General features: G+C 45.6%; 1 protein-coding gene across 1 annotated transcript in view; it reads left to right on the forward strand.

Annotated features, from left to right (window-relative positions):
* LOC135513359 (ryanodine receptor 2-like) overlaps nucleotides 1–22,159 on the forward strand; it is a 382,179-nt gene that overhangs the window by 129,296 nt on the left and 230,724 nt on the right. The window contains 4 exon segments of the mRNA XM_064936287.1: nucleotides 8,541–8,814; nucleotides 13,740–13,854; nucleotides 15,858–15,996; nucleotides 16,506–16,609. Of these exon segments, the coding sequence (XP_064792359.1) occupies nucleotides 8,541–8,814; nucleotides 13,740–13,854; nucleotides 15,858–15,996; nucleotides 16,506–16,609 (632 nt within the window).

Consider the following 22,159-nt stretch of genomic DNA (forward strand, 5'->3'; position numbering starts at 1 on the left):
ACCCTCACATCGACTGGTCTGTGGGCACTATCAAGCAGTGGGGTCCTACGTGCCAAGCTACTTGTATTTTCCAGAATTCCCAGAGTTCTACTCCCGAGTCTTTAGAATCCATCGACCTGACCCGAGTTCCCGAGTGTTACCATGACCTCAAACTGGTGTTTAGCAAACAGAGGGCCACCATGCTACCACCCCATAGATCTTACGATTGCCCCATCGACCTGTTTCCGGGCACTTGCCCCCCAGGGGTCGGATCTTTCCCTATCTCCACCCGAACGAGCTGCTATGGATACCTACATCAAGGACTCTCTGGAAGCAGGCCTCATGCGTCCATCAACCTCCCCGGCGGGAGCAGGGTTTTTCTTTGTGGCCAAGAAAGATGGTGGATTACGTCCTTGCATCGACTACCGGGGACTCAATGACATAACCGTCCGTAACCGTTACCCGCTACCCCTTATGGCCACAGCCTTCGAGCTGCTCCAGGAAGCAGTTGTTTTCACTAAGCTTGACCTGGAACGCATACCATCTTGTGCGGATCAGACCTGGTGACGAGTGGAAGACCGCTTTCAACACGCCTACTGGTCACTATGAATACTTGGTGATGCCCTTCGGCCTGACCAACGCCCCAGCGGTGTTCCAAGCACTCATAAACAATGTGCTTAGGGATATGCTTAACATATTTGTGTTCGTTTACTTGGATGACATCCTCATCTTTTCGAGCTCCCTTCAAGAACACACTAAGCATGTCAGACAAGTACTCAAACGCCTCCTGGACAGCCATCTGTACGTTAAGCCGGAAAATGTGAATTCCATTCATCCCGAGTACAATTCCTGGGATTTGTAGTGGAACCCGTCGAGTCCAAATGGACCCTAGGAAGGTAGGGGCGGTAGCGGATTGGCCCACCCCCAAATCCGTTAAGGATGTTCAGCGTTTCCTGGGCTTCACAAACTTTTACCGCAAGTTCATCAAGAACTTCAGTTTGGTGGCAGCTCCTCTCTCAGCTTTAACCAAAGGTGGCAATGCAAGGTTTTTGTGGGGAAGAGAAGCTGAGACGGCCTTCCAAGGACTCAAGCAGCGCGTCCTCTCTGCTCCCATCCTGATACTACCAACTACGGATGAACCATTTGTGGTGGAGGTAGACGCATCAGAGGTTGGTGTTGGAGCTGTCCTGTCTCAGAGGGGTGAAGACAAGAAGCTTCATCCGTGCGCTTTCTTCTCACACCGGCTTACCCCGACTGAGAGGAACTACGATGTGGGGGATCGTGAACTCCTAGCGGTTAAGATGGCATTGAAGGAATGGAGACACTGGCTCGAGGGGCTTCTCACCCGTTTCAAGTGCTTACGGACCACAAAAATCTGGAGTATATCCAGCAGGCGAGCGATTGAACTCTAGACAAGCTAGATGGTCTCTTTTCTTCAATCGATTCCAGTTTATCCTCACCTATCGGCCCGGGTCGAAGAATCTCAAACCGGATGCCCTGTCCCGAGTCTACGCTCCTGCCATTCGAGATGACACGGACATGCCTGTCCTTCCTGCTGCTAAGATTGTGGCTCCGATCTCGTGGCAAGTTGAGGATACCGTGAGACGTGCTCAAGCTAGCGAACCGGACCCTAAAGGAGGCCCTGCCAATCGGTTGTTTGTCCCCAAGGCAGTGAGGACTCAGGTCCTTCTGTGGGGGCACTCCTCTCGCCTCACCTGTCATCCGGGCGTAGGTCGCACCTTGGAGTTCATCCAGCGTAAGTTCTGGTGGCCTACCATAAGAGAAGACGTTGCCACTTTCGTCAATGCCTGCCCCGTGTGCTGCCAGGGCAAATCTTCTCACCTCCGCCCTCAAGGACTCCTTCACCCTTTACCTGTTCCCCACAGACCCTGGTCCCATATCTCATTGGACTTTATTACTGGACTTCCTCCATCCCATGGCAATACTACTATCCTAGTCATAATCGACAGGTTTTCAAAGGCGGCCAGGTTCGTCCCTCTGACTAAGTTACCTTCTGCCAAGGAAACGGCTGAGTTGGTAATTAATCATGTGTTCCGAGTCTTCGGCATTCCTCAAGATGTGGTTTCTGACAGAGGTCCCCAGTTCGCCTCAAGGTTTTGGAAGGCCTTCTGCCAACTCATGGGGGCTTCTGCCAGTCTATCTTCAGGGTACCATCCGGAGTCCAACGGCCAAACAGAGAGGATGAATCAAGAGCTGGAAACCACCCTCCGATGTATGACTCGTGACAACCTGTCCACATGGTCATCCTTTATTGTTTGGGCCGAATACGCGCACAACACCTTGCGCTCCTCCTCCACTGGTATGTCCCCGCACGAGTGTCAGTTTGGCTATGCTCCTCCATTGTTCCCGGACCAGGAGGCAGAAGTCAGAGTGCCTTCAGCCTTGAGGTTCGTCAGACGGTGTCGGCTTATGTGGAGGAAGACCCGTCTTAATCTGATGCGTTCCTCACAGAGGTATCAACAACAAGCCAACAGACGTCGCCGTCCCGGGCCTACCCTGCGCCCCGGCCAGAGAGTCTGGCTTTCCACAAGAGACTTACCTCTACGGGTGGAGTCTCGCAAGCTGTCCCAAAAATACATCGGTCCCTTCAAGGTTGCCAGGAGAGTTAACCCAGTTTCTTATCGCCTACACTTACCCAGATCCCTTAAGATTAATCCCACATTTCATGTGTCATTGTTAAAACCTGTTGTTTTTCTCCCCTTGTCCCGGCAGACAGACCTCCCCTCCGCCTCGTGTCATTGGAGGCCAGCCGGCTTATACCGTCCACCGGATACTGGATTCCCGCCGGGTGCAGCGGTCCTGGCAGTATCTGGTGGACTGGGAAGGCTACGGTCCTGAGGAGCGCTCCTGGGTTCCTGCCAAAGACATCCTGGACCCTGACCTCATTCGTCAGTTCAGGGTCCTCCACCCTGAGAGAGCTGGTAGGAACGTCAGGAGCCGTTCCTAGGGGGGGGATTCTGTCAGGATTTGGCCAGGGTTGTTCCGGGTTTTGGTCAGTAGATGTCCCCATTGTGCTTTTTGTCCCGATGTTTTTCCCTTGATCCCCATTATTATTTGCACCTGTGTCTCGTTTCCCCTGATTGTATTTAAACCCTTTGTTTCCCTCAGTTCTGTGCTCTGTGTTTGTATGTTAGCACCCTGCCCTAGTGTTCTGTGTGCTCTTGTCGATTCCGGGTGAAGTTCTTGTGGTATTCTGTTTTTTGTTTTTGTTTATTTTTGGTGAGTTTCTTTTGAGGTCTTTTTGTGTTTTTCCTACCACCTTTTGGATTTGCCATTTTTTGTATTTTAGGATTTTTTCTTTATTAAATACACCGTCTTAAGTACTGCTGTGTCTGCCTCATCTTCTGGGTTCTGCTGACTATTTGTGGCTCAGTTGGTTAAGTGACTGTTTCTCACTCCGGAGACCCAGGTTCGTAACCGGGTCCTGACACTGGCATCATGTAGGAGTTGATTAGACATCACTAACAGATCTGGCATCAGGTAGGAGTTGATTAGACATCACTAACATATCTGGCATCAGGTAGGAGTTGATTAGACATCACTAACAGATCTGGCATCATGTATGAGTTGGTTAGACAGCACTAACAGATCTGGCATCAGGTAGGAGTTGATTAGACATCACTAACAGATCTGGCATCAGGTAGGAGTTGATTAGACAGCACGAACAGATCTGGCATCAGGTAGGAGTTGATTAGACATCACTAACAGATCTGGCATCAGGTAGGAGTTGATTAGACATCACTAACAGATCTGGCATCAGGTAGGAGTTGATTAGACAACACTAACAGATCTGGCATCAGGTAGGAGTTGGTTAGACAGCACTAACAGATCTGGCATCAGGTAGGAGTTGATTAGACATCACTAACAGATCTGGCATCAGGTAGGAGTTGATTAGACATCACTAACAGATCTGGCATCATGTATGAGTTGGTTAGACAGCACTAACAGATCTGGCATCAGGTAGGAGTTGATTAGACATCACTAACAGATCTGGCATCATGTATGAGTTGGTTAGACAGCACTAACAGATCTGGCATCAGGTAGGAGTTGATTAGACAACACTAACAGATCTGGCATCAGGTAGGAGTTGGTTAGACATCACTAACAGATCTGGCATCAGGTAGGAGTTGATTAGACATCACTAACAGATCTGGCATCAGGTAGGAGTTGATTAGACAGCACTAACAGATCTGGCATCAGGTAGGAGTTGATTAGACAGCACTAACAGATCTGGCATCAGGTAGGAGTTGGTGAGACAGCACTAACAGATCTGGCATCAGGTAGGAGTTGATTAGACAACACTAACATATCTGGCATCAGGTAGGAGTTGGTGAGACAGCACTAACAGATCTGGCATCAGGTAGGAGTTGGTGAGACAGCACTAACAGATCTGGCATCAGGTAGTTGATTAGTTGATCTGGCACAGCACTAACAGATCTGGCATCAGGTAGGAGTTGATTAGACATCACTAACAGATCTGGCATCAGGTAGGAGTTGATTAGACAGCACGAACAGATCTGGCATCAGGTAGGAGTTGATTAGACATCACTAACAGATCTGGCATCAGGTAGGAGTTGATTAGACAACACTAACAGATCTGGCATCAGGTAGGAGTTGGTGAGACAGCACTAACAGATCTGGCATCAGGTAGGAGTTGGTGAGACAGCACTAACAGATCTGGCATCAGGTAGGAGTTGATTAGACATCACTAACAGATCTGGCATCAGGTAGGAGTTGATTAGACATCACTAACAGATCTGGCATCAGGTAGGAGTTGATTAGACAACACTAACAGATCTGGCATCAGGTAGGAGTTGGTGAGACAGCACTAACAGATCTGGCATCAGGTAGGAGTTGGTGAGACAGCACTAACAGATCTGGCATCAGGTAGGAGTTGATTAGACATCACTAACAGATCTGGCATCAGGTAGGAGTTGATTAGACAGCACTAACAGATCTGGCATCAGGTAGGAGTTGATTAGACATCACTAACAGATCTGGCATCAGGTAGGAGTTGATTAGACAGCACTAACAGATCTGGCATCAGGTAGGAGTTGATTAGACATCACTAACAGATCTGGCATCAGGTAGGAGTTGATTAGACAACACTAACAGATCTGGCATCAGGTAGGAGTTGGTGAGACAGCACTAACAGATCTGGCATCAGGTAGGAGTTGGTGAGACAGCACTAACAGATCTGGCATCAGGTAGGAGTTGGTGAGACAGCACTAACAGATCTGGCATCAGGTAGGAGTTGGTGAGACAGCACTAACAGATCTGGCATCAGGTAGGAGTTGATTAGACATCACTAACAGATCTGGCATCAGGTAGGAGTTGATTAGACATCACTAACAGATCTGGCATCAGGTAGGAGTTGATTAGACAACACTAACAGATCTGGCATCAGGTAGGAGTTGGTGAGACAGCACTAACAGATCTGGCATCAGGTAGGAGTTGGTGAGACAGCACTAACAGATCTGGCATCAGGTAGGAGTTGATTAGACAACACTAACAGATCTGGCATCAGGTAGGAGTTGGTTAGACAGCACTAACAGATCTGGCATCAGGTAGGAGTTGATTAGACATCACTAACAGATCTGGCATCAGGTAGGAGTTGATTAGACATCACTAACAGATCTGGCATCATGTATGAGTTGGTTAGACAGCACTAACAGATCTGGCATCAGGTAGGAGTTGATTAGACATCACTAACAGATCTGGCATCATGTATGAGTTGGTTAGACAGCACTAACAGATCTGGCATCAGGTAGGAGTTGATTAGACAACACTAACAGATCTGGCATCAGGTAGGAGTTGGTTAGACATCACTAACAGATCTGGCATCAGGTAGGAGTTGATTAGACATCACTAACAGATCTGGCATCAGGTAGGAGTTGATTAGACATCACTAACAGATCTGGCATCAGGTAGGAGTTGATTAGACAACACTAACAGATCTGGCATCAGGTAGGAGTTGGTTAGACAGCACTAACAGATCTGGCATCAGGTAGGAGTTGATTAGACATCACTAACAGATCTGGCATCAGGTAGGAGTTGATTAGACAGCACTAACAGATCTGGCATCAGGTAGGAGTTGATTAGACAACACTAACAGATCTGGCATCAGGTAGGAGTTGGTGAGACAGCACTAACAGATCTGGCATCAGGTAGGAGTTGATTAGACATCACTAACAGATCTGGCATCAGGTAGGATTTGGTTAGACAGCACTAACAGATCTGCCATCAGGTAGGAGTTGGTTAGACATCACTAACAGATCTGGCATCAGATAGGAGTTGATTAGACATCACTAACAGATCTGGCATCAGGTAGGAGTTGATTAGACATCACTAACAGATCTGGCATCAGGTAGGAGTTGATTAGACAACACTAACATATCTGGCATCAGGTAGGAGTTGGTGAGACAGCACTAACAGATCTGGCATCAGGTAGGAGTTGATTAGACATCACTAACAGATCTGGCATCAGGTAGGAGTTGGTGAGACAGCACTAACAGATCTGGCATCAGGTAGGAGTTGGTGAGACAGCACTAACAGATCTGGCATCAGGTAGGAGTTGATTAGACAACACTAACATATCTGGCATCAGGTAGGAGTTGGTGAGACAGCACTAACAGATCTGGCATCAGGTAGGAGTTGGTGAGACAGCACTAACAGATCTGGCATCAGGTAGGAGTTGATTAGACAACACTAACAGATCTGGCATCAGGTAGGAGTTGGTTAGACAGCACTAACAGATCTGGCATCAGGTAGGAGTTGATTAGACATCACTAACAGATCTGGCATCAGGTAGGAGTTGATTAGACAGCACGAACAGATCTGGCATCAGGTAGGAGTTGATTAGACATCACTAACAGATCTGGCATCAGGTAGGAGTTGATTAGACAACACTAACAGATCTGGCATCAGGTAGGAGTTGGTGAGACAGCACTAACAGATCTGGCATCAGGTAGGAGTTGGTGAGACAGCACTAACAGATCTGGCATCAGGTAGGAGTTGGTGAGACAGCACTAACAGATCTGGCATCAGGTAGGAGTTGATTAGACATCACTAACAGATCTGGCATCAGGTAGGAGTTGATTAGACAGCACTAACAGATCTGGCATCAGGTAGGAGTTGATTAGACATCACTAACAGATCTGGCATCAGGTAGGAGTTGATTAGACAACACTAACAGATCTGGCATCAGGTAGGAGTTGATTAGACATCACTAACAGATCTGGCATCAGGTAGGAGTTGATTAGACAGCACTAACAGATCTGGCATCAGGTAGGAGTTGATTAGACATCACTAACAGATCTGGCATCAGGTAGGAGTTGATTAGACAACACTAACAGATCTGGCATCAGGTAGGAGTTGGTGAGACAGCACTAACAGATCTGGCATCAGGTAGGAGTTGGTGAGACAGCACTAACAGATCTGGCATCAGGTAGGAGTTGGTGAGACAGCACTAACAGATCTGGCATCAGGTAGGAGTTGGTGAGACAGCACTAACAGATCTGGCATCAGGTAGGAGTTGATTAGACATCACTAACAGATCTGGCATCAGGTAGGAGTTGATTAGACATCACTAACAGATCTGGCATCAGGTAGGAGTTGATTAGACAACACTAACAGATCTGGCATCAGGTAGGAGTTGGTGAGACAGCACTAACAGATCTGGCATCAGGTAGGAGTTGGTGAGACAGCACTAACAGATCTGGCATCAGGTAGGAGTTGATTAGACATCACTAACAGATCTGGCATCAGGTAGGAGTTGGTGAGACAGCACTAACAGATCTGGCATCAGGTAGGAGTTGGTTAGACATCACTAACAGATCTGGCATCAGGTAGGAGTTGATTAGACAACACTAACAGATCTGGCATCAGGTAGGAGTTGGTGAGACAGCACTAACAGATCTGGCATCAGGTAGGAGTTGGTGAGACAGCACTAACAGATCTGGCATCAGGTAGGAGTTGATTAGACATCACTAACAGATCTGGCATCAGGTAGGAGTTGGTGAGACAGCACTAACAGATCTGGCATCAGGTAGGAGTTGGTTAGACATCACGAACAGATCTGGCATCAGGTAGGAGTTGATTAGACAACACTAACAGATCTGGCATCAGGTAGGAGTTGATTAGACATCACTAACAGATCTGGCATCAGGTAGGAGTTGATTAGACAGCACTAACAGATCTGGCATCAGGTAGGAGTTGATTAGACATCACTAACAGATCTGGCATCAGGTAGGAGTTGATTAGACAACACTAACAGATCTGGCATCAGGTAGGAGTTGGTGAGACAGCACTAACAGATCTGGCATCAGGCTGGTCCTTTTTTGGGTCTGTGTGTCTGTGTGTCTGTGTGTCTGTGTGTCTGTGTGTCTGTCTGTCTGTCTGTCTGTCTGTCTGTCTGTGTCTCTCTCTCTCTCTGTGTCTCTGTGTCTCTGTCTGAATAGAGAGAGTAGACCAATGGATTTGTCCTTGTCCCAGTGCTTTGCTGTGTGTCTGACCGCGGTGCGTTGCCTCCGGTCCTTCAGGCACGTTGCAGCAGCTGATCAGTGAGACCATGGTACGCTGGGCCCAGGAGAGCATCATGGAGGACCCAGAGCTGATCAGAGCCATGTTTGTCCTACTCCACCGTCAGTACGACGGCATCGGGGGCCAGGTCCGGGCCCTGCCCAAGGCCTACACCATCAACTCAGTCTCTGTGGAGGACACCATCAAACTGCTGGCGTCACTGGGACAGATCAGATCACTGTTGTCTGTACGCATGGGGCGTGAGGAGGAGAAACTGATGATCAGAGGGCTGGGGTAAGGGCTCTACACTACATACTACACACTACACACTACACACTACACACTACACACTAACCCTTCAGCATGGGGCGCGAGGAGGAGAAACTGATGATCAGAGGGCTGGGGTAAGGGCTCTACACTACATACTACACACTACACACTACACACTACATACTACACACTACATACTACACACTACACACTAACCCTTCATCATGGGGCGTGAGGAGGAGAAACTGATGATCAGAGTGCTGGGGTAAGGGCTCTACACTACACACTACACACTACACACTACACACTACACACTACACACTACACACTAACCCTTCAGCATGGGGCGTGAGGAGGAGAAACTGATGATCAGAGGGCTGGGGTAAGGGCTCTACACTACACACTACACACTACACACTACACACTACACACTACATACTACACACTACACACTACACACTACACACTACACACTACACACTACACACTACATACTACACACTAACCCTTCAGCATGGGGCGTGAGGAGGAGAAACTGATGATCAGAGGGCTGGGGTAAGGGCTCTACACTACACTCTACACACTACATACTACACACTACACACTAACCCTTCAGCATGGGGCGCGAGGAGGAGAAACTGATGATCAGAGGGCTGGGGTAAGGGCTCTACACTACATACTACACACTACACACTACATACTACACACTACATACTACACACTACACACTAACCCTTCATCATGGGGCGTGAGGAGGAGAAACTGATGATCAGAGTGCTGGGGTAAGGGCTCTACACTACACACTACACACTACACACTACACACTACATACTACACACTAACCCTTCAGCATGGGGCGTGAGGAGGAGAAACTGATGATCAGAGGGCTGGGGTAAGGGCTCTACACTACACACTACACACTACATACTACACACTACACACTAACCCTTCAGCATGGGGCGTGAGGAGGAGAAACTGATGATCAGAGGGCTGGGGTAAGGGCTCTACACTACATACTACACACTACATACTACACACTACACACTAACCCTTCAGCATGGGGCGTGAGGAGGAGAAACTGATGATCAGAGGGCTGGGGTAAGGGCTCTACACTACACACTACACACTACACACTACACACTACATACTACACACTACATACTACATACTACACACTAGATACTACACACTACATACTACACACTACATACTACATACTACATACTACACACTAACCCTTCATCATGGGGCGTGAGGAGGAGAAACTGATGATCAGAGGGCTGGGGTAAGGGCTCTACACTACATACTACATACTACACACTACATACTGCACACTACATACTACATACTACACACTAGATACTACACACTACATACTACATACTACACACTACATACTACATACTACACACTAGATACTACACACTACATACTACATACTACATACAATACACTACACACTACATACTACACATTACATACTACAAACTACATGCTACACACTACATACTAACTGGGGTAAGGGCTCTACACTACACACTACACACTACATACTACACACTATATACTAACTGGGGTAAGGGCTCTACACTACACACTACATACTACATACTACACACTACATACTAACTGGGGTAAGGACTCTACACTACACACTACATACTACACACTACACACTGCTTGTTTACCTGCCTGTCTCTTGGTCTGGTCTCTCTACAGAGACATCATGAACAACAAGGTGTTCTACCAGCATCCCAACCTGATGAGAGCTCTGCTTGTTTACCTGCCTGTCTCTTGGTCTGGTCTCTCTACAGAGACATCATGAACAACAAGGTGTTCTACCAGCATCCCAACCTGATGAGAGCTCTGCTTGTTTACCTGCCTGTCTCTTGGTCTGGTCTCTCTACAGAGACATCATGAACAACAAGGTGTTCTACCAGCATCCCAACCTGATGAGAGCTCTGCTTGTTTACCTGCCTGTCTCTTGGTCTGGTCTCTCTACAGAGACATCATGAACAACAAGGTGTTCTACCAGCATCCCAACCTGATGAGAGCTCTGCTTGTTTACCTGCCTGTCTCTTGGTCTGGTCTCTCTACAGAGACATCATGAACAACAAGGTGTTCTACCAGCATCCCAACCTGATGAGAGCTCTGCTTGTTTACCTGCCTGTCTCTTGGTCTGGTCTCTCTACAGAGACATCATGAACAACAAGGTGTTCTACCAGCATCCCAACCTGATGAGAGCTCTGCTTGTTTACCTGCCTGTCTCTTGGTTTGGTCTCTCTACAGAGACATCATGAACAACAAGGTGTTCTACCAGCATCCCAACCTGATGAGAGCTCTGCTTGTTTACCTGCCTGTCTCTTGGTCTGGTCTCTCTACAGAGACATCATGAACAACAAGGTGTTCTACCAGCATCCCAACCTGATGAGAGCTCTGCTTGTTTACCTGCCTGTCTCTTGGTCTGGTCTCTCTACAGAGACATCATGAACAACAAGGTGTTCTACCAGCATCCCAACCTGATGAGAGCTCTGCTTGTTTACCTGCCTGTCTCTTGGTTTGGTCTCTCTACAGAGACATCATGAACAACAAGGTGTTCTACCAGCATCCCAACCTGATGAGAGCTCTGCTTGTTTACCTGCCTGTCTCTTGGTCTGGTCTCTCTACAGAGACATCATGAACAACAAGGTGTTCTACCAGCATCCCAACCTGATGAGAGCTCTGCTTGTTTACCTGCCTGTCTCTTGGTCTGGTCTCTCTACAGAGACATCATGAACAACAAGGTGTTCTACCAGCATCCCAACCTGATGAGAGCTCTGCTTGTTTACCTGCCTGTCTCTTGGTCTGGTCTCTCTACAGAGACATCATGAACAACAAGGTGTTCTACCAGCATCCCAACCTGATGAGAGCTCTGCTTGTTTACCTGCCTGTCTCTTGGTCTGGTCTCTCTACAGAGACATCATGAACAACAAGGTGTTCTACCAGCATCCCAACCTGATGAGAGCTCTGCTTGTTTACCTGCCTGTCTCTTGTTCTGGTCTCTCTACAGAGACATCATGAACAACAAGGTGTTCTACCAGCATCCCAACCTGATGAGAGCTCTGCTTGTTTACCTGCCTGTCTCTTGGTCTGGTCTCTCTACAGAGACATCATGAACAACAAGGTGTTCTACCAGCATCCCAACCTGATGAGAGCTCTGCTTGTTTACCTGCCTGTCTCTTGGTCTGGTCTCTCTACAGAGACATCATGAACAACAAGGTGTTCTACCAGCATCCCAACCTGATGAGAGCTCTGCTTGTTTACCTGCCTGTCTCTTGGTCTGGTCTCTCTACAGAGACATCATGAACAACAAGGTGTTCTACCAGCATCCCAACCTGATGAGAGCTCTGCTTGTTTACCTGCCTGTCTCTTGGTCTGGTCTCTCTACAGAGACATCATGAACAACAAGGTGTTCTACCAGCATCCCAACCTGATGAGAGCTCTGCTTGTTTACCTGCCTGTCTCTTGGTCTGGTCTCTCTACAGAGACATCATGAACAACAAGGTGTTCTACCAGCATCCCAACCTGATGAGAGCTCTGCTTGTTTACCTGCCTGTCTCTTGGTCTGGTCTCTCTACAGAGACATCATGAACAACAAGGTGTTCTACCAGCATCCCAACCTGATGAGAGCTCTGCTTGTTTACCTGCCTGTCTCTTGGTCTGGTCTCTCTACAGAGACATCATGAACAACAAGGTGTTCTACCAGCATCCCAACCTGATGAGAGCTCTGCTTGTTTACCTGCCTGTCTCTTGGTCTGGTCTCTCTACAGAGACATCATGAACAACAAGGTGTTCTACCAGCATCCCAACCTGATGAGAGCTCTGCTTGTTTACCTGCCTGCCTCTTGGTCTGGTCTCTCTACAGAGACATCATGAACAACAAGGTGTTCTACCAGCATCCCAACCTGATGAGAGCTCTGCTTGTTTACCTGCCTGTCTCTTGGTCTGGTCTCTCTACAGAGACATCATGAACAACAAGGTGTTCTACCAGCATCCCAACCTGATGAGAGCTCTGCTTGTTTACCTGCCTGTCTCTTGGTCTGGTCTCTCTACAGAGACATCATGAACAACAAGGTGTTCTACCAGCATCCCAACCTGATGAGAGCTCTGCTTGTTTACCTGCCTGTCTCTTGGTCTGGTCTCTCTACAGAGACATCATGAACAACAAGGTGTTCTACCAGCATCCCAACCTGATGAGAGCTCTGCTTGTTTACCTGCCTGTCTCTTGGTCTGGTCTCTCTACAGAGACATCATGAACAACAAGGTGTTCTACCAGCATCCCAACCTGATGAGAGCTCTGCTTGTTTACCTGCCTGTCTCTTGGTCTGGTCTCTCTACAGAGACATCATGAACAACAAGGTGTTCTACCAGCATCCCAACCTGATGAGAGCTCTGCTTGTTTACCTGCCTGTCTCTTGGTCTGGTCTCTCTACAGAGACATCATGAACAACAAGGTGTTCTACCAGCATCCCAACCTGATGAGAGCTCTGCTTGTTTACCTGCCTGTCTCTTGGTCTGGTCTCTCTACAGAGACATCATGAACAACAAGGTGTTCTACCAGCATCCCAACCTGATGAGAGCTCTGCTTGTTTACCTGCCTGTCTCTTGGTCTGGTCTCTCTACAGAGACATCATGAACAACAAGGTGTTCTACCAGCATCCCAACCTGATGAGAGCTCTGCTTGTTTACCTGCCTGCCTCTTGGTCTGGTCTCTCTACAGAGACATCATGAACAACAAGGTGTTCTACCAGCATCCCAACCTGATGAGAGCTCTGCTTGTTTACCTGCCTGTCTCTTGGTCTGGTCTCTCTACAGAGACATCATGAACAACAAGGTGTTCTACCAGCATCCCAACCTGATGAGAGCTCTGCTTGTTTACCTGCTTGTCTCTTGGTCTGGTCTCTCTACAGAGACATCATGAACAACAAGGTGTTCTACCAGCATCCCAACCTGATGAGAGCTCTGGGGATGCATGAGACGGTCATGGAGGTGATGGTTAACGTGCTGAGTGGAGGGGAATCCAAGGTAACTGCTCATAAGGGGTGTGTGTGTGTGTGTGTGTGTGTGTGTGTGTGTGTGTGTGTGTGTGTGTGTGTGTGTGTGTGTGTACTGTTTGAAGGAGGGTTTATTTTTTCTAATTAAATTTGTTCCATCTATGTATTTTTGATCAGTTTTTATCTAGCATCAAGTTCAACCAGTCCCTATAACACATCACCATGTAAAAGGCTAAACTGATCCCAGATCAGCACTCTGAGCTGCGTTGGGCATCAGGTTCAACCAGTCCATATAACACTTCACCATGTCAAAGGCTAAACTGATCCCAGATCAGCACTCTGAGCTGCGTTGGGCATCAGGTTCAACCAGTCCCTATAACACTTCACCATGTCAAAGGCTAAACTGATCCCAGATCAGCACTCTGAGCTGCGTTGGGCATCAAGTTCAACCAGTCCCTATAACACTTCACCATGTCAAAGGCTAAACTGATCCCAGATCAGCACTCTGAGCTGTGTTGGGCATCAGATTCAACCAGTCCATATAACACTTCACCATGTAAAAGGCTAAACTGATCCCAGATCAGCACTCTGAGCTGCGTTGGGCATCAAGTTCAACCAGTCCATATAACACTTCACCATGTAAAAGGCTAAGCTGATCCCAGATCAGCACTCTGAGCTGCGTTGGGCATCAAGTTCAACCAGTCCATATAACACTTCACCATGTAAAAGGCTAAGCTGATCCCAGATCAGCACTCTGAGCTGCGTTGGGCATCAAGTTCAACCAGTCCATATAACACTTCACCATGTAAAAGGCTAAACTGATCCCAGATCAGCACTCTGAGCTGCATTGGGCCCAGATGTCATGTCATGAGTGATTGATAATTCATTGATATAATTAGTGATTGATAGTTTATTGATGTCATGTCATTGTTCAAATCAAAATGTGTTTGTCACATCCACATGGTTAGCAGATGTTAATGCGAGTGAGGTGAAATGCTTGTGCTTCTCATTCCGACAATGCAGTAATAACCAACAAGTAATCTAACTAACAATTCCTAAACTACTGTCTTATACACAGTGTAAGGGGATAAAGAATATGTACATAAGGATATATGAATGAGTGATGGTACAGAGCAGCATAGGCAAGATACAGTTGTAATGTCACTTCCTGTCCCGCTCACTGTGTAACACTTCTAACGTCACTTCCTGTCCCGTTCACTGTGTAACACTTCTAACGTCACTTCCTGTCCCGTTCACTGTGTAACATTACTAACGTCACTTCCTGTCCCGTTCACTGTGTAACACTTCTAACGTCACTTCCTGTCCCGTTCACTGTGTAACATTACTAACGTCACTTCCTGTCCCGTTCACTGTGTAACACTTCTAACGTCACTTCCTGTCCCGTTCACTGTGTAACACTTCTAACGTCACTTCCTGTCCTGTTCACTGTGTAACACTTCTAACGTCACTTCCTGTCCCGTTCACTGTGTAACACTTCTAACGTCACTTCCTGTCCCGTTCACTGTGTAACACTTCTAACGTCACTTCCTGTCCCGTTCACTGTGTAACACTTCTAAAGTCACTTCCTGTCCCGTTCACTGTGTAACACTTCTAACGTCACTTCCTGTCCCGTTCACTGTGTAACATTACTAACGTCACTTCCTGTCCCGTTCACTGTGTAACATTACTAACGTCACTTCCTGTCCCGTTCACCGTGTAACACTTCTAACGTCACTTCCTGTCCCGTTCACTGTGTAACACTTCTAACGTCACTTCCTGTCCCGTTCACTGTGTAACACCTCTAACGTCACTTCCTGTCCCGTTCACTGTGTAACACCTCTAACGTCACTTCCTGTCCCGTTCACTGTGTAACACTTCTAACGTCACTTCCTGTCCCGTTCACTGTGTAACATTACTAACGTCACTTCCTGTCCCGTTCACTGTGTAACATTACTAACGTCACTTCCTGTCCCGTTCACTGTGTAACACTAGGAAAGCAGAGTAAAACAGTGTTGTCTTTTCCTTGTTGTTCAGGAAATCACCTTCCCTAAGATGGTGGCCAACTGCTGTCGTTTCCTGTGTTACTTCTGTCGCATCAGCAGACAGAACCAGAAAGCCATGTTCGACCACCTCAGCTACCTGCTGGAGAACAGCAGCGTCGGGCTTGGTGAGTGTCTAAAATGGCTCCCTATTCACTACGTCGTGCCCTACTGCTGACCAGAGACCAAAGGCTTTACATTGAGAGTAGGGCACTTCCTAGGGAGAGGCTTGACATTCTGGATGCACCCGTTGTCTTTCCACTTGTATCTGATGAGATCTGGGGTGCTTTGGTATGCTCCATAGGCTTTAACTGACGCTTCAGCTTGCTGGAGATAATGGTCTCTCTGTGATGTGTTGCCCTCCCTCCCTCTGTGTGTCTCTCTCTCTATCTATCTCTCTCTCTCCCTCTCTGTGTGTGTCTCTCTCTCTCTCTCTCTCTCTCTCTCTCTCTCTCTCTCTGTGTGTCTCTCTCTCCCTCTCTGTGTGTCTCTCTCTCCCTCTCTCTGTGTGTCTCCCTCTCTCTGTGTCTCTCTCTCCCTCTCTGTGTGTGTCTCTCTCTCCCGTTCTCTGTGTGTCTCCCTCTCCCTCTCTTTGTGTGTCTCTCTCTCCCTCTCTGTGTGTGTCTCTCTCTCTCTCCCCCAGCGTCTCCCTCCATGCGAGGCTCTACTCCACTAGATGTGGCCGCTGCCTCTGTGATGGACAACAACGAACTGGCTCTGGCCCTGAGGGAACCAGACCTGGAGAAAGTAAGACAATGCCCAACTCTACCAGCAAACTAACTTGGTCAGCACACCCTGTACCCAACGTAGGTACAGTATAGAGATACAGTATGGAGATACATTATAGAGGTACAGTATAGAGGAGGTACAGTATAGAGGTAAAGTATAGAGGTACAGTATAGAGGAGGTACAGTATAGAGATACAGTATAGAGATACAGTATAGAGGAGATACAGTATAGAGGAGGTACAGTATAGAGGTACAGTATAGAGGAGATACAGTATAGAGGTACAGTATAGAGATACAGTATAGAGATACAGTATAGAGGTAGAGTATAGAGGAGATACAGTATAGAGGAGGTACAGTATAGAGATACAGTATAGAGGAGGTACAGTATAGAAGTATAGTATAGAGGTACAGTATAGAGGAGGTACAGTATAGAGGTACAGTATAGAGGAGGTACAGTATAGAGGTACAGTATAGAGGAGGTACAGTATAGAGGTACAGTATAGAGGAGGTACAGTATAGAGGTACAGTATAGAGGTACAGTATAGAGATACAGTATAGAGGAGGTACAGTATAGAGGTACAGTATAGAGGTACAGTATAGAGATACAGTATAGAGATACAGTATAGAGGAGATACAGTATAGAGGAGATACAGTATAGAGGTACAGTATAGAGGTACAGTATAGAGGTACAGTATAGAGGTACAGTATAGAGGAGGTACAGTATAGAGGTACAGTATAGAGGTACAGTATAGAGGTACAGTATAGAGGAGGTACAGTATAGAGATACAGTATAGAGGAGGTACAGTATAGAGGTACAGTATAGAGATACAGTATAGAGGTACAGTATAGAGGTACAGTATAGAGGTACAGTATAGAGGTACATTATAGAGATACAGTATAGAGGAGGTACAGTATAGAGGTACAGTATAGAGGAGGTACAGTATAGAGGTACAGTATAGAGGAGGTACAGTATAGAGGAGGTACAGTATAGAGGTACAGTATAGAGGTACAGTATAGAGGAGGTACAGTATAGAGGTACAGTATAGAGGTACAGTATAGATGTACAGTATAGAGGAGGTACAGTATAGAGGAGGTACAGTATAGAGGAGGTACAGTATAGAGGTACAGTATAGAGATACAGTATAGAGGAGGTACAGTATAGAGGAGGTACAGTATAGAGGTGCAGTATAGAGGTGCAGTATAGAGGTACAGTATAGAGGTACAGTATAGAGGTACAGTATAGAGGTACAGTATAGAGGTACAGTATAGAGGAGGTACAGTATAGAGGAGATACAGTATAGAGGAGATACAGTATAGAGGTACAGTATAGAGGAGGTACAGTATAGAGGAGATACAGTATAGAGGTACAGTATAGAGATACAGTATAGAGGTACAGTATAGAGGTACAGTATAGAGGAGGTACAGTATAGAGGTACAGTATAGAGGAGATACAGTATAGAGGTACAGTATAGAGGAGGTACAGTATAGAGGAGGTGCAGTATAGAGGTGCAGTATAGAGGTACAGTATAGAGGTACAGTATAGAGGTACAGTATAGAGGTACAGTATAGAGGTACAGTATAGAGGAGGTACAGTATAGAAGTATAGTATAGAGGTACAGTATAGAGGAGGTACAGTATAGAGGTACAGTATAGAGGTACAGTATAGAGGAGGTACAGTATAGAGGTACAGTATAGAGGTACAGTATAGAGGTACAGTATAGAGATACAGTATAGAGGTACAGTATAGAGGTACAGTATAGAGGTACAGTATAGAGGAGGTACAGTATAGAGGTACAGTATAGAGATACAGTATAGAGGTAGAGTATAGAGGAGATACAGTATAGAGGAGGTACAGTATAGAGATACAGTATAGAGGAGGTACAGTATAGAAGTATAGTATAGAGGTACAGTATAGAGGAGGTACAGTATAGAGGTACAGTATAGAGGTACAGTATAGAGGTACAGTATAGAGGAGATACAGTATAGAGGTACAGTATAGAGATACAGTATAGAGATACAGTATAGAGGTAGAGTATAGAGGATATACAGTATAGAGGAGGTACAGTATAGAGATACAGTATAGAGGAGGTACAGTATAGAAGTATAGTATAGAGGTACAGTATAGAGGAGGTACAGTATAGAGGTACAGTATAGAGGAGGTACAGTATAGAGGTACAGTATAGAGGGTACAGTATAGAGGTACAGTATAGAGGAGGTACAGTATAGAGGTACAGTATAGAGGAGGTACAGTATAGAGGTACAGTATAGAGGTACAGTATAGAGGAGGTACAGTATAGAGATACAGTATAGAGGAGGTACAGTATAGAGGTACAGTATAGAGATACAGTATAGAGGTACAGTATAGAGGTACAGTATAGAGGTACAGTATAGAGATACAGTATAGAGGAGGTACAGTATAGAGGTACAGTATAGAGGAGGTACAGTATAGAGGTACAGTATAGAGGTACAGTATAGAGGTACAGTATAGAGGAGGTACAGTATAGAGGAGGTACAGTATAGAGGTACAGTATAGAGGTACAGTATAGAGGAGGTACAGTATAGAGGTACAGTATAGAGGTACAGTATAGATGTACAGTATAGAGGAGGTACAGTATAGAGGAGGTACAGTATAGAGGTACAGTATAGAGGAGGTACAGTATAGAGGTACAGTATAGAGGAGGTACAGTATAGAGGAGGTACAGTATAGAGGTGCAGTATAGAGGTGCAGTATAGAGATACAGTATAGAGGTACAGTATAGAGGTACAGTATAGAGGTACAGTATAGAGGTACAGTATAGAGGAGGTACAGTATAGAGGAGGTACAGTATAGAGGAGATACAGTATAGAGGAGATACAGTATAGAGGTACAGTATAGAGGAGGTACAGTATAGAGGAGATACAGTATAGAGGTACAGTATAGAGATACAGTATAGAGGTACAGTATAGAGGTACAGTATAGAGGAGGTACAGTATAGAGGTACAGTATAGAGGAGATACAGTATAGAGGTACAGTATAGAGGAGGTACAGTATAGAGGAGGTGCAGTATAGAGATACAGTATAGAGGTACAGTATAGAGGTACAGTATAGAGGTACAGTATAGAGGTACAGTATAGAGGAGGTACAGTATAGAAGTATAGTATAGAGGTACAGTATAGAGGAGGTACAGTATAGAGGTACAGTATAGAGGTACAGTATAGAGGAGGTACAGTATAGAGGTACAGTATAGAGGTACAGTATAGAGATACAGTATAGAGGTACAGTATAGAGGTACAGTATAGAGGTACAGTATAGAGGAGGTACAGTATAGAGGTACAGTATAGAGATACAGTATAGAGGTACAGTATAGAGGTACAGTATAGAGGAGGTACAGTATAGAGGAGATACAGTATAGAGGAGATACAGTATAGAGGTACAGTATAGAGGAGGTACAGTATAGAGGAGATACAGTATAGAGGTACAGTATAGAGATACAGTATAGAGGTACAGTATATAGGAGGTACAGTATAGAGGTACAGTATAGAGGAGATACAGTATAGAGGTACAGTATAGAGGAGGTACAGTATAGAGATACAGTATAGAGGTACAGTATAGAGGTACAGTATAGAGGTACAGTATAGAGGAGGTACAGTATAGAGATACAGTATAGAGGTACAGTATAGAGGTACAGTATAGAGGTACAGTATAGAGGAGGTACAGTATAGAAGTATAGTATAGAGGTACAGTATAGAGGAGGTACAGTATAGAGGAGGTACAGTATAGAGGAGGTACAGTATAGAGGTACAGTATAGAGGAGGTACAGTATAGAGGTACAGTATAGAGGTACAGTATAGAGGAGGTACAGTATAGAGGTACAGTATAGAGGTACAGTATAGAGGTACAGTATAGAGGAGGTACAGTATAGAGATACAGTATAGAGGAGGTACAGTATAGAGGTACAGTATAGAGATACAGTATAGAGGTACAGTATAGAGGTACAGTATAGAGTTACAGTATAGAGATACAGTATAGAGGAGGTACAGTATAGAGGTACAGTATAGAGGAGGTACAGTATAGAGGTACAGTATAGAGGTACAGTATAGAGGTACAGTATAGAGGAGGTACAGTATAGAGGTACAGTATAGAGGTACAGTATAGAGGTACAGTATAGAGGAGGTACAGTATAGAGGTACAGTATAGAGGTACAGTATAGATGTACAGTATAGAGGAGGTACAGTATAGAGGAGGTACAGTATAGAGGAGGTACAGTATAGAGGTACAGTATAGAGATACAGTATAGAGATACAGTATAGAGGAGGTACAGTATAGAGGAGGTACAGTATAGAGGTGCAGTATAGAGGTGCAGTATAGAGATACATTATAGCGGTACAGTATAGAGGTACAGTATAGAGGAGGTACAGTATAGAGGTACAGTATAGAGGAGGTACAGTATAGAGGTACAGTATAGAGGTACAGTATAGAGGAGGTACAGTATAGAGGAGATACAGTATAGAGGAGATACAGTATAGAGGTACAGTATAGAGGAGGTACAGTATAGAGGAGATACAGTATAGAGGTACAGTATAGAGGAGATACAGTATAGAGGTACAGTATAGAGGTACAGTATAGAGGAGGTACAGTATAGAGTAGGTGCAGTATAGAGGTACAGTATAGAGGTACAGTATAGAGGTACAGTATAGAGGTACAGTATAGAGGAGGTACAGTATAGAGGTACAGTATAGAGGTACAGTATAGAGGTACAGTATAGAGATACAGTATAGAGGTACAGTATAGAGGAGGTACAGTATAGAGGTACAGTATAGAGGTACAGTATAGAGGTACAGTATAGAGGAGGTACAGTATAGAGGTACAGTATAGAGGAGGTACAGTATAGAGGAGATACAGTATAGAGATACAGTATAGAGGAGGTACAGTATAGAGGTACAGTATAGAGGTACAGTATAGAGGAGGTACAGTATAGAGGTACAGTATAGAGGTACAGTATAGAGGTACAGTATAGAGGTACAGTATAGAGGAGATACAGTATAGAGGAGATACAGTATAGAGATACAGTATAGAGGAGGTACAGTATAGAGGTACAGTATAGAGGTACAGTATAGAGGTACAGTATAGAGATACAGTATAGAGGTACAGTATAGAGGAGGTACAGTATAGAGGAGGTACAGTATAGAGGAGGTACAGTATAGAGGAGGTACAGTATAGAGGAGGTACAGTATAGAGATACAGTATAGAGGTACAGTATAGAGGTACAGTATAGAGGAGGTACAGTATAGAGGAGGTACAGTATAGAGGTACAGTATAGAGGTACAGTATAGAGGTACAGCATAGAGGTACAGCATAGAGGTACAGCATAGAGGTACATTATAGAGGTACAGTATAGATGTACAGTATAGAGGAGATACAGTATAGAGGAGATACAGTATAGAGGAGGTACAGTATAGAGGAGGTACAGTATAGAGGTACAGTATAGAGGTACAGTATAGAGGAGGTACAGTATAGAGGAGGTACAGTATAGAGGTACAGTATATAGGAGGTACAGTATAGAGGAGGTACAGTATAGAGGTACAGTAT

Source organism: Oncorhynchus masou, chromosome 24 (genome assembly GCF_036934945.1).
Source record: "Oncorhynchus masou masou isolate Uvic2021 chromosome 24, UVic_Omas_1.1, whole genome shotgun sequence".
Taxonomy (NCBI): Eukaryota; Metazoa; Chordata; class Actinopteri; order Salmoniformes; family Salmonidae; genus Oncorhynchus; species Oncorhynchus masou.